At 43.1% G+C, this 14,869-nt stretch overlaps 1 protein-coding gene across 4 annotated transcripts in view; it reads right to left on the reverse strand.

The window, feature by feature from the left end:
* Positions 1-14,869, reverse strand: part of prkdc (protein kinase, DNA-activated, catalytic subunit) — a 283,563-nt gene that overhangs the window by 228,001 nt on the left and 40,693 nt on the right. For all 4 annotated transcript variants that reach the window (XM_068031803.1, XM_068031802.1, XM_068031801.1 and 1 more), the window contains exons 17-20: positions 14,433-14,548; positions 13,474-13,633; positions 11,806-11,892; positions 9,451-9,570 (exon numbers count right to left, since the gene is read on the reverse strand). In XM_068031803.1, the coding sequence (XP_067887904.1) occupies positions 9,451-9,570; positions 11,806-11,892; positions 13,474-13,633; positions 14,433-14,548 (483 nt within the window). The remainder of the gene's footprint in view (positions 1-9,450; positions 9,571-11,805; positions 11,893-13,473; positions 13,634-14,432; positions 14,549-14,869) is intronic.

Genomic DNA, 14,869 nt, shown 5'->3' on the forward strand with positions numbered 1-14,869 from the left:
GATATGTCGAACATTCCTTGTTCCAGTCCTGCTCAGGACCCCTCCCCCGACTCTTTTTCCAGTACCTTGATGACTGTATCGGTGCCATTTGCTGCTCCCGCCCCGAAATGGAAAATTTTATAGACTTTGCTTCCAATTTCCACCCTTCTCTCACCTTTACATGGTCCATCTCCGACACTTCCCTTCCCTGACTTCTCTGTCCATCTCCGGGGATAGGCTGTCTAATAATATTCATTATAAGACCACATCGACTACATTTCTTCACACCCTGCCTCCTGTAAGGACTTCATTCCATTCTCCCAGTTTCTCCATCTGCTCTGATGATGCAACCTTCCACGACAGTGCTTCTGATATGTCTTCCTTTCTCCTCAACCGAGGATTCCACCCCCCCACTCCACTGTGGTTGACAGGGCCCTCAACCATGTCCGGCCCATTTCCAACACCTCTACCCTAACCCCTTCCCCTCCCTCCCAGAACCACGACAGGGTTCCCCTTGTCCTCACTTTCCACCCCACCAGCCTCCACATCCAAAGGATCATCCTCCGCCATTTCCGCCACTTCCTGCGTGATGCCACTGCCAAACGCATCTTCCCCTCTCCTGTCCGCATTCCGAAGGGATCGTTCCCTCCGCAAGACCCTGGTCCACTCCTCCATTACCCCTGACACCTCGTCCCCTTCCCATGCACCTTCCCATGCAATCGCAGGTGGTGTAATACCTGCCCATTTACCTCCTCTCTCCTCACTATCCAAGGCCCCAAACACTCCTTTCAAGTGAAGCAGCGATTTACTTGAAAGGAGTGTTCCAGTGAACATCAACGCAAGCTCGAAAAACAGCATTTCATTTACCGATTAGGCACGCTACAACCTAGCGGACTGAACACTGAGTTCAATCATTTCAGAGCATGACTGGCTCCCTTTTTTATTTTTAGTTTTATTTTATATTTTCATTTTATTTTAGTTTGTTTCATCGTTCATTTTTTATTACCATGTGCATGCCCACTTTTTTTTCATGTTTGTGCTTTTGGCCAGGGCTGTTCATTTTTCGGTCATTTAACACCCTCTCTGCACTAACACTTTGTCTTTCAACACACCATTAACACACCCTTTGCCCCATGACCTTCTGGTCAGTTATTCTCTGTGACCCTGTACTATCAACACCTTCCCTTTTGGAATCTTTTGTCCCACCCCCACTTTATTTGCTTAAAACCTATTACATTTCTAACCTTTGCCAGTTCTGATGAAAGGTCACTGAGCTGAAACTTTAACTCTGCTTCTCTCTCCACAGATGCTGCCAAACCTGTTGAGTATTTCCAGCATTTTTTGTTTTTATTTAAGATTTCCAGCATCTGCAGTATTTTGCTTTTATTATAGAAAATAAGATTGGGCAGAGTCAACATGGATTTATGAAAGGGAAATCATGTTTGACAAACATGTTAGAGTTTTTTGAGGATGTTACTTGTAGCATAGATAAAGGAGAACCAGTGGATGTGGTGTATTTGGATTTTCAGAAGGCGTTTGATAAGGTCCCACACAGGAGGTCAGTAAACAAAATTAGAGCACATGGGATTGGGGGTAATATACTGCAATGGATTGAGAATTGGTTAAGAGACAGAAAACAGAGTAGGAATAAACGGGTCATTCTCAAGATGGCAGGCTGTTACTAGTGGGGCACTGCAAGGATCAGTGTTGGGGCCGCAGCTGTTCACAATCTATATAAATGATTTAGATGTGGAGACCAAGTGTAATATTTCCAAATTTGATCACACAAAACTAGGTGGGAATGTAAGTTGTAAGGAGAATGCAAGGCGGCTTCAAGGAGACTTGGACAGGCTAAGTGAATGGGCAAGAACATGGCAGATGGAATATAATGGGAATAAGTGTGAAGTTATCCACTTCGGTAGAAAAAACAGAAAGACAGAGTATTTCTTAAATGGTGAGAGGTTGGGAAGCGTTCATGAGCAAGGACACCGAGACCCTTTTGGACATGAGTCATTAAAAGCTAATATGCAGATGCAGCAAGCAATTAGGAAGGCAAATGGTATGTTGGCCTTCATGGCAAGGGGTTTTGAGTACAGAAGTCTTGCTGCAATTGTATAGAGCCTTGGTGAGTCTGCACAGTTTGTGTACAGTTTTGGTCTCCTCATTTAAGGAAGGATATACTTGCCATAGAGGGAGTTCAACAGAGGTTCACTGGACTAATCCCTGGGATGGTGGGATTCTTATGAGGACAGATTGAGGAAACTGGGCCTGTGTTCTCTAGCGTTTCAAAGAATGAGAGGTGATCACATTGAAACTTAGAATGTGACAGGGTGGATGTAGATGGGATGTTGCCCCTGGCTGGTGAGTTTAGAACCAGGGGACATAGTCTCAGAATAAGGGGGTAGGCTATTTAAGACTGAGATGAGGAGGAATTTCTTCACGCAGAGGGTGGTGAATCTTTGGAACTCTCTACCCCAGAGCGCTGTGGAAGCTTAATCATTGAGCATGCTCAAGACAGAGATCGATAGATATCCGAATACTAAAGACATCAAGGGATATGGAGATAGCACGGGAAAGTAGCGTTGAGGTAGATGATCAGCCATGGTCTAATTGAATGCCAGAGCAGGCTCGATGGGCTGAATGGCCTACTCTTGCTCCTATGCTCCTACCCTATCAAACCCTTGCGTAATCTTAAAGACTGCTATCAGGCCACCCTCAGTTTCGTCTTAAATAAAGAAAAGAACCCCAGCCTGTTCAATCTCTCGTTCCATTATCAGTCTACTAAATCTTTTTTGCATCTTTTCCAGTGCCTCTATATCCTTTCTGGAGACCAGAACTGTTCACAGTACCTCAAATGTGGTCTACCAAGGTTCTATACAAATATATACAACTGTACAATGCTTTGTTGACACCTGGAGTACTGTGTACAGTTTTGGACTCCTTATCCAAAGGAGGATATACTAGCCTTGAAGGTGGTGCAGTGAAGGTTCACTAAATTGGTTCCTGGGATGAGAGGGCTGTGCTATGAGGAGAGGATGAGTAGAATGGACCTATACTCTTAGGCGTTTAGAAGAATGAGAAGCGATCTCATCGAAACACCCAAAATTCTGAGGGGGGTTGACAGAGTAGATCCTGACAGGCCGTTTTTCCTGACTTAACAGCTGCGAACTGGCGGTATAGTGTCAAGTTAAGGAGCCGATCATTTAAGACTGAGACGAAAAAGAATTTCTTCTCTCAGAAGGTTGTGGATCTTTGGAATTTTCTACCACATGGGGCTCGTTCAGTATATTTCAAAGCTGAGATAGATTTTTGGACTCTTGGGGAAAATAGAGGGATATGGGGATTGGGCAGGAAAGTGGAATTGATGTCAGGCATCAGCCATGATCTTATTTAATGGCTCAGCAGGCTCGAGGGGCTGTATGGTTTTTCCTGTTCCGTTTCTTATGTTCTTAAACTTAACAAAACTTCTCTGTTTTTCAATTTTATCCCTCTAGAATGAACCCCAGCGCTTTTTTATGACCTTATTAAGCTGCAGTGCTACGTTGAGTGATTTGTACATCTGCCACTCCAGGTGCTGCTTCACAAACCACTGACCACCTCTAGGCGCTCACCCATTGTCTCTTGAGACAAGAAGGCCAAAGAAGAAGACGTATGTACCTCTTCTAACTCATGTAGATACTTGGGCCCCAATTTTTATGGGGAGGTAGGGTACGGGTAAGACTAAAGAACCCAGCAAGACAGGGATCTTAATGGCAGGGCCTCATTAACATATTGTAGCTCTGTCTCCTGTCTGGCAGCCTGCTAAATGGACAGCCTGGGCAGCAAGCAGGAGGAATACCTGCGACCAGAGCTGCAGCCACGGATCCAGACCCATGCAAACAGTCCCTGGCAAGTGGTTGGTGGCCTGTGTGCAGCAAAGTTAGACTGAAACCAAAGTAGTTGAATGGCCATCCACGCATCAACACTAACAGAATTTCTTACCCACAGCTGTCACAAAAATTTCTCAATTCACTTGAAAAAGCCCTTCAAAACACTTCTGCAGGGGATGCAGAGACCAAGTGGGCCCACATCAGAGACGCCATCTATGACTCAGCAATGACCACCTTTGGCAAACGAGAGAAGCAGAATGCTGACTGGTTTCAATCTCACTTTAAAGAGATGGAACCTGTCATAGCCACTAAGCGCATTGCACTGCTGAACTACAAGAAAGCCACCAGCGAGTTAACATCCTTAGCACTTAAAGCCGCCAGAAGAACCAAGCAAAGTACAGCCAGGCGCTGTGCAAATGACTACTGGCAACACCTAATCAATCGTATTCAGCTGGCCTCCGACACCGGCAACATCAGAGGAATGTATGACGGCATTAAGAGAGCTTTTGGGCCAACCAAGAAGATCGCCCCCCTCAAATCTAAATCAGGGGAAACGATCACTGACCAACGCAAGCAAATGGACCGCTGGGTGGAGCACTAGAACTGTACTCCAGGGAAAATGATGTCACTGATACTGCCCTCAATGCAGCCCAGTCTCTGCCAGTCATGGATGAGCTGAACGAACAGCCAACAAAATCGGAGTTCAGTAACGCCATCGATTCTCCAGCCAGTGGAAAAGCCCCTGGGAAGGATGGCATTACCCCTGAAATAGTCAAGTGTGCCAAGCCTGCTACACTCTCAGCACTCCATGAATTGCTGTGCCTGTGCTGGGATGAGGGAGCAGTACCACAGGACATGCGCGATGCCAATATCATCACCCTCTATAAGAACCAGGGGTGACCACGGTGACTACAACAATACTGTGCAATCGCCCTGCTCAGCACAGTGGGGAAATCCTTCACTCGTGTCATTTTAAACAGACTCCAGAAGCTGGCTGAGCATGTTTACCCTGAGGCACAGTGCTGCTGTTGAGCAGAGAGATCCACTATTGACATGCTGTTCTCCCTTCGCCAGCTGCAGCAGAAATGCCGCGAACAACGGATACCTCTCTCCGTTGCCTTCATAGATCTCACCAAAGCCTTTATAGATCTCACCAAAGCCTTTGACCTCATCAGCAGACGTGGTCTCTTCAGACTACTAGCAAAGATCGAATATCCACCAAAGCTACGAAGTATCCTCACCTCGTTCCATGACAATATGAAAGGCACAATTCCGCATAGTGGTGCCTCATCAAACCCCTTTCCTATCCTGAATGGTGTGAAACAGGGCTGTGTTCTCGCACCCACACTGTATGGGATCATCTTCTCACTGCTGCGCTCTCACACGTTTAAGTCTTCAGAAGAAGCATTCCATCTTCACTGTCTCCAGCGAATCCTTGGCATCAGGTGGCAGGACTATATCTCCAATGCATAAGTTCTCGAGGCAGCCAACATCCCCAGCACGTACACCCTACTGAGCCAGCGGCGCTTGAGATGGCTTGGCCATGTGAGCCGCATGGAAGATGGCAAGATCCCCAAGGATGTATTGTACAGTGAGCTCGTCACTGGTATCAGACCCACCAGCCGTCCATATCTCCGCTTTAAAGACGTTTGCAAACGCGACATGAGGTCCTGCAACACTGACCACGTCGTGGGATCCAGTTGCCAGTGATGGCCAGAGCTGGAGGACAGCTATAAAGGCGAGGCTGAAGAGAGGCGAGTCGAAGAGACTCAGCAGTTGGCAGGAAAAGAGACAGCAGTGTAAGGAGAGAGCCAACTGTGTAACAGCCCCGACAACCAGCTTCACCTGCGGCGCCTGTGGAAGAGTCTGTGACTCTAGAATTGGCCTTTATAGCCACTCCAGGCGCTGCTCCACAAACCACTGACCACCTCTAGGCGCTTACTCATTGTCTCTCGAGACAAGGAGGCCAAAAAGGAAAAGGAAAAAGAGGAAGGATCGAGGCTGGGTGGCCTCAAAGGCCTCAGTGGAAACAGTCCAGCTCCTCCTGACCCACGAGGAATGCTGAAACATCACTCACTTTGTGGCCACTTGGACACCTCAGGTTGGTGTTGCGTTCCACACCTCAGCGTTTCAATCACCACCTCTACATGATTTCTCCCACTCCTGCCCCCTCGCCCCCGCCAACAACCCTCTCCCGCCCATCGTTTGGCGGGGGTGGAAAAGGGGTTGAATATCAAGGTGTCATATCCAAGGATATATATTCTCCTTCGATTTTCAAACAAAATGTACACCTGACACTTGCCCATATTGAAATTAATTTGCCAATTACATGGTTACTCTTGAAGTTTATTAATATCATCTTGTATTTTGTCACAGTTTTCCCCGGCATTAACTATATCCCCCAATTTGGTGTCCTTTGCAGATTTTGAACTTGATATTTCTTTAGATTTAATTACAACATACTGATATCCCTCGCATCTGTAATTGTCCGGAGAAATTTTTCTTAATACTGTGAAGATTACTTCAGAATCATTTTTTGTTTCATCCCGAAGAATCATGGGAACTAAATGGTGAGCTAGATGTGACATTCTTAGTGCAACTGACTTAACTTTATGGCCAATGAATTAGACAGTAGGACAAATCTCATCAAATGAATCAATCTCAGCAAAGAATGGAACAAGTAAAAATAAATCAGTGAACCGTATGAAGGGAACAAGGGATGCATAAAGAGCCAGATACAGGAATGTGGATACAGGAATTTTAAGTGGGCTATAAATATATGGACAGAATGCATGACTTTAAAACACAGACTGAATTAAGTCCGTGCACCCTGATGCAATTAACCCCCTGTACTCTTAACACACATCACCTGATGACTACATTTGGTCTGGACTTCTTGGAATGCAACAGGAGATAGGCGAACAAAAGTACAAGAACGCCTCCTCTTTTTTTCCTTTATTCGCTCATGGAATGTGGGCGTCGCTGGCCAGGCCAGCATTTATTGCCCATCCCTAATTGCCCTAGAGAAGGCGGTGGTGAGTTGCCTTCTTGAACGCTGCAGTCCATTTGGGGTAGGTACACCCACAGTGCAGTTAATAAGAGAGTTCCAAGATTTTGACCCAGAGGCAGTGAAGGAACGGCAATATCGTTCCAAGTCAGGATGGTGTGTGGCTTGGAAAGGAACTTGCATGTGGTGGTGCTCCCATGCATCTGCTGCCCTTGTCCTTCTAGTGGTAGAGGTCATGGGTTTGGAAGGTGCTGTCTAAGCAGCCTTGGTGCATTGCTGCAGTGTATCTTGTAGATAGTACACACTACTTCCACTGTGCATCGGTGGTGAAGGGAGTGAATGGGGTGCCAATCAAGCGGGCTGCTTTGTCTTGGATGGTGTCAAACTTCTTGAGTGTTGTTGGAGCTGCACCCATCCAGGCAAATGGAGAGTATTCCATCACACTCCTGACTTGTGCCTTGTAGATAGTGGTCAGGCTTTGGGGAGTCAGGAGGTCAGTTACTCGCCGCAGGATTCCTAGCCTCTGACCTGCTGTTGCAGCCATGGTATTTATATGACTACTCCAGTTCAGTTTCTGGTCAATGGTGACCTCCCAGGATGTTGATAGTGGGGGATTCAGCAATCGTAATGCCATTGAATGTCAAGGGAGATGGTTAGATTCTCTCTTATTTGACTGGCATTTAAGTGGCAAGTAACATTCACGCCACACATCAGCCCAAGCCTGGATATTGTCCAGGTCTTGCTGCATTTCTACATGGACTGCTTCAGTATCTGAGGAGTCGCGAATGGTGCTGAACACTGTGCAATCATCAGTGAACACTTCTGACCTTATGATTGAAGGAAGGTCACTGATGAAGCAGCTGAAGACGTTTGGGCCTAGGACACTACCCTGAAGAACTCCTGCAGAGATGTCCTGGAGCTGAGATGATTGACCTCTAATAACCACAACCATCTTCCTTATGACTCCAACCAGCGGTGAGTTTTCCCCAGTTCCCATTGACTCCAGTTTTGCTAGGGCCCCATGATGCCATACAGTCGTCAAATGCTGCCTTCATGTCAAGGGCATACCTGGGCAATTTTCCATATTGCCGGGTAGATGCCAGTGTTATAGCTGTACTGGAACAGTTTGGCTAAGGGCACGTCCAGTTCTGCAGCACAGGTCTTCAGTACTGTTGCCGCAATATTGCAAAGGCTATGGGCCCTGACAGTATTCAGTGCCTTCAGTCGTTTTTTGAGATCACCCAGAGTGAATTGAATTGGCTGAAGACTGGCATCTGTGCCGATGGGGACTTCAGGAGGAGGCCAAGTTGGATTATTCACTCTGCACTTCTGGCTGAATATTGTTGCAAATGCTTCAGCCTTATGTTTTGCACTGATGTGCTGGGCTCCCCAATCAATAAGGATGGGGATACTTGTTAGTTGTTTAATCATCCACCGCCATTCACGACTGGATGTGGCAGGACTGCAGAGCATATATCTCATCCGTTGGTTATGGGATCGCTTAGCTCTGTTTATCGCCTGCTGCTTATGCTGTTTGGCATGCATGCAGTCCTGGGTTGTAGCTTCACCAGGTTGACACCTCATTTTGAGGTATGCCTGGTGCTGCTCCTGGCATTCCCTCCTGCACTCTTCATTGAACCAGGTAATTTGACTCGCTATCTTGTCTAATCCCTTCATTGCAGCTGGAACAATAATTTAACAGCCCAACATGGCTGCTAAGTGGGAAGGTCTGGAAACAATAGGCTGCAAAACCAAGGAAGTGTTGGACAACAGTAGACAAAGAATGGGGGTGGGAAGCAGTGTTTAGGAGAACAGATCAGAGCCAATCTGTACTCTCTTTTTTATGGCTGATGTAGATGTAAAGCAACAACTATAATTTTACATTCAGGTGATTAAGCCAGATAATTGTGTTAGGAGTAGCCCAGTGTGATCCATTATAAAGGACAACATAGAATTTATAATGGCAAAATGTGATGAACAAAAGTGTGACAAAAGCCTGACAACAGGAAGTCAAATGGTGCAAAGTGTATGCCGAGATATATAGTTAAGTTACAGAAATAGACACACAAACTGATCAAAATGAAATAGAGGGCGCCACAGTGGCGCAGTGGTTAGCACCGCAGCCTCACAGCTCCAGCGACCCGGGTTCAATTCTGGGTACTGCCTGTGTGGAGTTTGCAAGTTCTCCCTGTGTCTGCGTGGGTTTCCTCCGGGTGCTCCGGTTTCCTCCCACATGCCAAAGACTTGCAGGTTGATAGGTAAATTGGCCATTATAAATTGCCCCTAGTATAGGTAGGTGGTAGGGAAATATAGGGACAGGTGGGGATGTGGTAGGAATATGGGATTAGTGTAGGATTACTATAAATGGGTGGTTGATGGTCGGCACAGACTCGGTGGGCCGAAGGGCCTGTTTCAGTGCTGTATCTCTAAAATAAAAAAAAAGGCTGAAATACAAGTTTTTAAGAGATACAGAACACTTTATTTTAAGCAGCGAAAAGCCAAACTCCAGAATATAAGCAACTAAAGCGGACATTAAACATCGATCTGGAAAGTATTATAAATCAAAACAGGATTTGACTTGGGAAATATACTAACCTGCAATGCAGGAATAAAAATCTTGATATCAAGTTCAATTATGTCATGTGGTAGAGACAGCACAAAAGTCAGACAGGAAGCCAGTAACTCATCCTTGTACTGTTTCATTCTGATCGCTACCTGTAACAAATAATGTGATAAAGTGCAAGTTCTAAATCATTATGCAATCAATCCTTACAGGCATTTTATCAAATTAAAAATATACACATTAACAGTTAGGAAAAGGTCATACAACATTTCTCCGTGAAACATATCAAGACAATCTGCTCCAAAGAATACTATTAATTAGCAAGCATTCCACTTCCTTTTACTTAGTTAAAATCCCAGACGGTGCTTGAATTTTAACCAACCTACCCCAAGATTGAAAGAAACATATCGAAGGTCACTCACAACATTTGGTGACATTGAGTGAAGCCATACTCGAGGTCATAAAGGTTTTCCCTTTTTTCTTAAACTAAAATTCAAAATGTAATTCCTCCTGCTTTATATGGAAGACAGGAAATATGGCTCCTGAACAACAGTATGTGAAATTTCCTCATTTTATAAAGAGCTCATCCCTAACAAATTCATCTTTCCATCATTTTGGTCGATAACCTAATTTTCTCGAAGACCGGTAACCTTATAATTTTGGTGCCTGATCCCCAGCAATCATACTTTTAAGAATGAACAGCATGAAAACGAAAATGGCATTTGGCCCATCAAGCTGCTGCTTCTAACAAACAACATGTAATCCATACCAAATAAATTGCTGTATTATTTCTTTTAGTCATTTGGTAGTACAGAACTTGAGTATTGCTGAAAATGAGACATGTTGTTGAAGCTTTTCGTCTTGCACTCATCAGGACAATCCGCAAGAATAACCAATGTAAGGGAAAACAACAACTTATATTACATGAGAAGAGAGTGCTGATTGGTTGACAAATGAACTCTGATTGGTAGAGGCGTTGCCATGGAGAATGCATCAGTTTACAGTGACTGACAGTTAACTGCCAGGCTTTGTTTGAAATTTAAACTAGGCAGCTTGACTCTTCTTGGTCAAGGCATTGCCCTGAAGAATGAACCAGCGAATGGCTGTCACTTATTTTGTTCAGCTGAAATAGATTTTTGAAATCTTGGGGAGTCGAGAGTTAGGCGGAGCAGGCCCGAAAGAGGTGTTGAGGCCTGGGACCGTGATCAGCCATTCAGCTATGATCTTATTGAATGGAGGGGTAGGCTTGAGGGGCTGAGTGGCCTACTCCTGCTCCTATTTCTTATGTTCTTATGAAACAGGCACAATGTTTGTACATATTCTTTCTGTCTGCAAAGAACAGGGCCTTGTGTATTTATATATGTAGCTTCCAGGACGCGCAAATGCGCCACACTGCGAGCCCTACTGACAATCTTAAATTGGTTGTCAGCGTAATTCTTAGCACACTGTAGATTATTTGGCAAATGTTGTCCAATCGCAGAATCACATCTAACGTTGGACACTACGTTCTGAGTTTTACAAGCATGGGCTGGTTGGGTAAAGCCCATATCTTGCCATTGCGAACAGCGGAAGGGACATGTTGTTTGATACGATCTGCCAGTCTTTGGGACGTACAGCCTATATACCTAGCATCACACTGGCATTGAAATTCATACTTCACATTACTCATTTGTGAGGTAGGCAGAATGTCTTTTTGGCTTGACAGCAGCATCCTGTTAGTGGCGAACACCACGTGTTGCTACTACATAGTAGCAGCGTGAAACAGCTAGCTTCACCTGTTGCTCAAATTTTTCTCTTTCTAGGTTCACACAAACGAAGCTGAAGGGTAGACACAGAGGTTGAACACAGAGCTTTAATGGAAACTTCTTGTTGCTTCAGCTTACACGTGCTAACTGTGCAGGAGAACTGAATGATATTGCATCACTTACTGTGATGACTTAAATATATATTTATGCTAATATATATGATTATATTTAACAAATACACCATCATAACAAATATCTTAAAGTTTCTTCAAGATAGAAAACTTCTGCTTTTACTTACAAAAGAATTGCGTGGGGTCAAATAACCAGGACACGATTCAAGTTAACAACTGTGGCAAGAAACCAAGCTGATCTTAAGAGCTACTAATAATTTATGTTCAGTTTTTTGGCTGACATTATTCTAATTACTGTAAATGCAGTCTAATCTTAAATCAAAGTTGCTTCAAATTATCTGATTATGTTGTATTTTAAGGACTAAATTCCCACTCTGCTGCATTTTTACTTACGATTTTTTCAGTGCAAAAAATGTTGAATCATCAGTAGCAAACTGTACACAAATTCCATAGACCAATTTCATTTTTTTCTAGTTCAAAAATATTCAAGAGCATTTGAGATAATACTTACCTCCTTTCCAAACTTCCCAAATAACGCAAAGCAGGCAAACTTTTCTGAGTTCTTGGGATACTGTTTTCGAGTTTTGGTGCTAACACCCTGGCAAAACACAGTTTTCCCCTTATAATCAGAAATCCAAGCAATAACAAAAACAGAAAAACAGCATGCACATCAGTCGCTTGCTTTATCCCTTAAAGAGAAGCATAAGCGACATGAGGAAAACTTTTTCACGCAGAAAGTGGTTAAGATCTGGAATGCGCTGCCTGAGAACGTGGTGGAGGCAGTTTCAATTGAAGCATTCAAAAGGGAATTAGACACTTAAATGAAAAGGAAGAATGTGCAGGGTTATGGGTAGAAGGCAGGGGAATGGAACTGAGGGAATTGCTCTGAGAGAGCCAGTGTGGACACGATGGGCCGAATTGGCCTCCTTCTGCACTGTAATGATTCTGTGACTATGACCAGAGCATGTGGAGTCAGGGTAGCACAATGGATAGCAAGCTGGCTACAAAACAGAAAACTGAGTAGGGGGTTAAGTACAGCTATTTAGTCTGGCAAAAGGTATTTGACAAAGATCAGTGCTGGGACCACTGTAGTTCACAATTTACATTAATGATCTGGACTCAGGAATTGGAAGTACAATTTCAAAATTTGCAGATGACACCAAATTAGCAGCTCTGGTTAATATAAAAGGAAGAATGTGACAAAATACAGGACATTAATAAATTCACAGAATGGACATATAATTGGCAAATGATTTTTCAATATACGCAAGTGTAAGGTGGTGTATTTTGGTAGGAGGAACAAGGGACATTCTGCTTGGATAATAAGAGTCTGAATGGAATATAAGAGAAAGGGAATTCAGGGTACAGATGTAGAACTCACTAAGAGTAGCAATGTAGGTTAATAAGGCCATAAAACAGCAAGCCAAGCACTGGGGTTCACTTCTAGAAGGATAGAACCGAAAAGCTGAGAAGTTATATCAAAGCTTGGTTAGGTAACATTTGGAGAACTGTGCAGAGTTCTGGTCCCCATATTATAGAAAGGATCTAGAGGCATTAGAGAAAGTGCAACAAAAATTCTCAAGGATAATACCAGAACTGGGAGGATATACTTTACAGGAATGGCTGAAGAGGCTGGGACTCTTTTCTTTAAGGGTTACCCAATAGAGGTCTTTAAAATACTGAAAGGGTTTGTTAGGATAGGCTTAAAGAAAGTGTTTTCACTTGTGAGGGGAGTCCAGAACTAAAAGGTCATAAATATAAGATAGAAACTAAGTCCAATTGGGAATTCAGGAGAAATTTATTTACCCAAAAGAGTACTGAACACTTGATGGAACAAATTTTACAAAAGTTAAAAGAATTTAAATAATTCACAAAAATAGGTCATTTATTCAAATGTTATCTTGGAGCTAAAGACTAGAGCAACAACAGAGACCCATGTTTGCTTGAAGCAACTTCCTTGGTTTACTCAGACCATAAGAGGGTTTGAGCAAAGATTAGGATTCCTCCCAAGAAAAACTAATGGGTGAGTTGCCCTAGATTGTTCTAATATACGATACAGCAACAGTCTTGAACGTGACCTTGGCGGAGGTCTCCCCTCTCAGACAAGGAAAAGGATTTTATGCAAAATGATAAACATAAACAGAGGAGAAAGAAAATTAAGTGTATATAGTTTAATTACCTGAAAATATTTAATTTTTTGGGCTATTTTCATTGTAACTGACAGAAGTTTGTAGAATCCACTGACGAGGGGAAATTGTGTTGATCGTAGAATGAGCTCATGTCCAAATCGATATACCCACTGTTCAAAGAAATCTGTGTGCTTTTCTAACAACAATTGTCTGATTTAAAAGACAATTTTTTTGTTGAAGGGAAGCAGAAAAAAGAAACTTCAAATATTGCAAGAAGATAATGAATGCAAATAACATTTTTAAGAGGTTTTACTCACAGACACAATTGTGCACCTGTGCTTTGAAGTCATCACTCTGGGATAAATTCACCAGACAGTATTTATGTATTGAACAAGTTCTAAAGTCAGGTGGTAGATATATATTGCTAATGATGGGTTTTGGATACTGTACACTGTGCCACCCTTTATGTTCAAGTGTTAGTGATATGACGTGTGATCATGCAACACATCGTGTAATGCAATCACATAAATGTTTCTGCTCATAGACCCATTTCAGATCATGGTGCAGAGTCAGGCAGTTTTGATGGTCGACTTCTCAAGTCATATCTAAGCTTAGTTTAGGTTAAGGTTCTTTGCTCTTCTCACTTTGAACAATGTGAACCTACTATACTTCACCAGGGACAGTAAGAAATACATTTGCACTTGTGGCAGCTTGCTTAGCAGACCAACCAGAAGACAGCCAAGGCTGATCATAGAATGTACAGGATCCAAAAGTCACCATTAGCAATGTCTATCTATTTTCTGAATTTGAAACATATTCAATATTTAATTTTTTTTAGAGAATTTATCAGAGTGGTGATTTCAAAGGGCAGATTCATAATTGTAATGAAGTCCACAGCTGCAAAGAAACAAACTTTTAGGTCACAATAACTTATCAGATAATATTTTTATTCAAAAATAATTAAACAGACTTATTTTGTGCCATTTCATTAAGTAGTCTGCACACTTACCCACAGAATTCTACTAAATTGAATAAGGCAGTAAAATCTTTTGGTTTAGTCGGCTGCAGGTTTGCTGCTGGATCAGATGTAGGGATTATAATACTACTGCTGATGTCACCTGAACCCTGCAAAGCAAACAAGGAAGTTCATTTCATGAAACCTCCTTTAATAAACTCTTTAAGCTCTGAACCAGCTTTTGCAGCTAATCATTAGACCACTTCATGATTTTTAAATAGACGATTATCAAATTAAAATACAATTTTATGTATCAGCTATGACATTACATTTTTAAGAGTTTATATCATATACAGATGGCACTTGACATTTTAGAAAGTGATGTGAAACAGTGATCTATACTGTAACTGTGCCCATCTTTAAACTACACAGTGATAATGCAAAGTAACACTAATTTGGGCGGTACAGTGGCGCAGTGGTTAGCACCGCAG

Source organism: Heterodontus francisci, chromosome 5, assembly GCF_036365525.1.
Source record: "Heterodontus francisci isolate sHetFra1 chromosome 5, sHetFra1.hap1, whole genome shotgun sequence".
Classification (NCBI taxonomy): Eukaryota; Metazoa; Chordata; class Chondrichthyes; order Heterodontiformes; family Heterodontidae; genus Heterodontus; species Heterodontus francisci.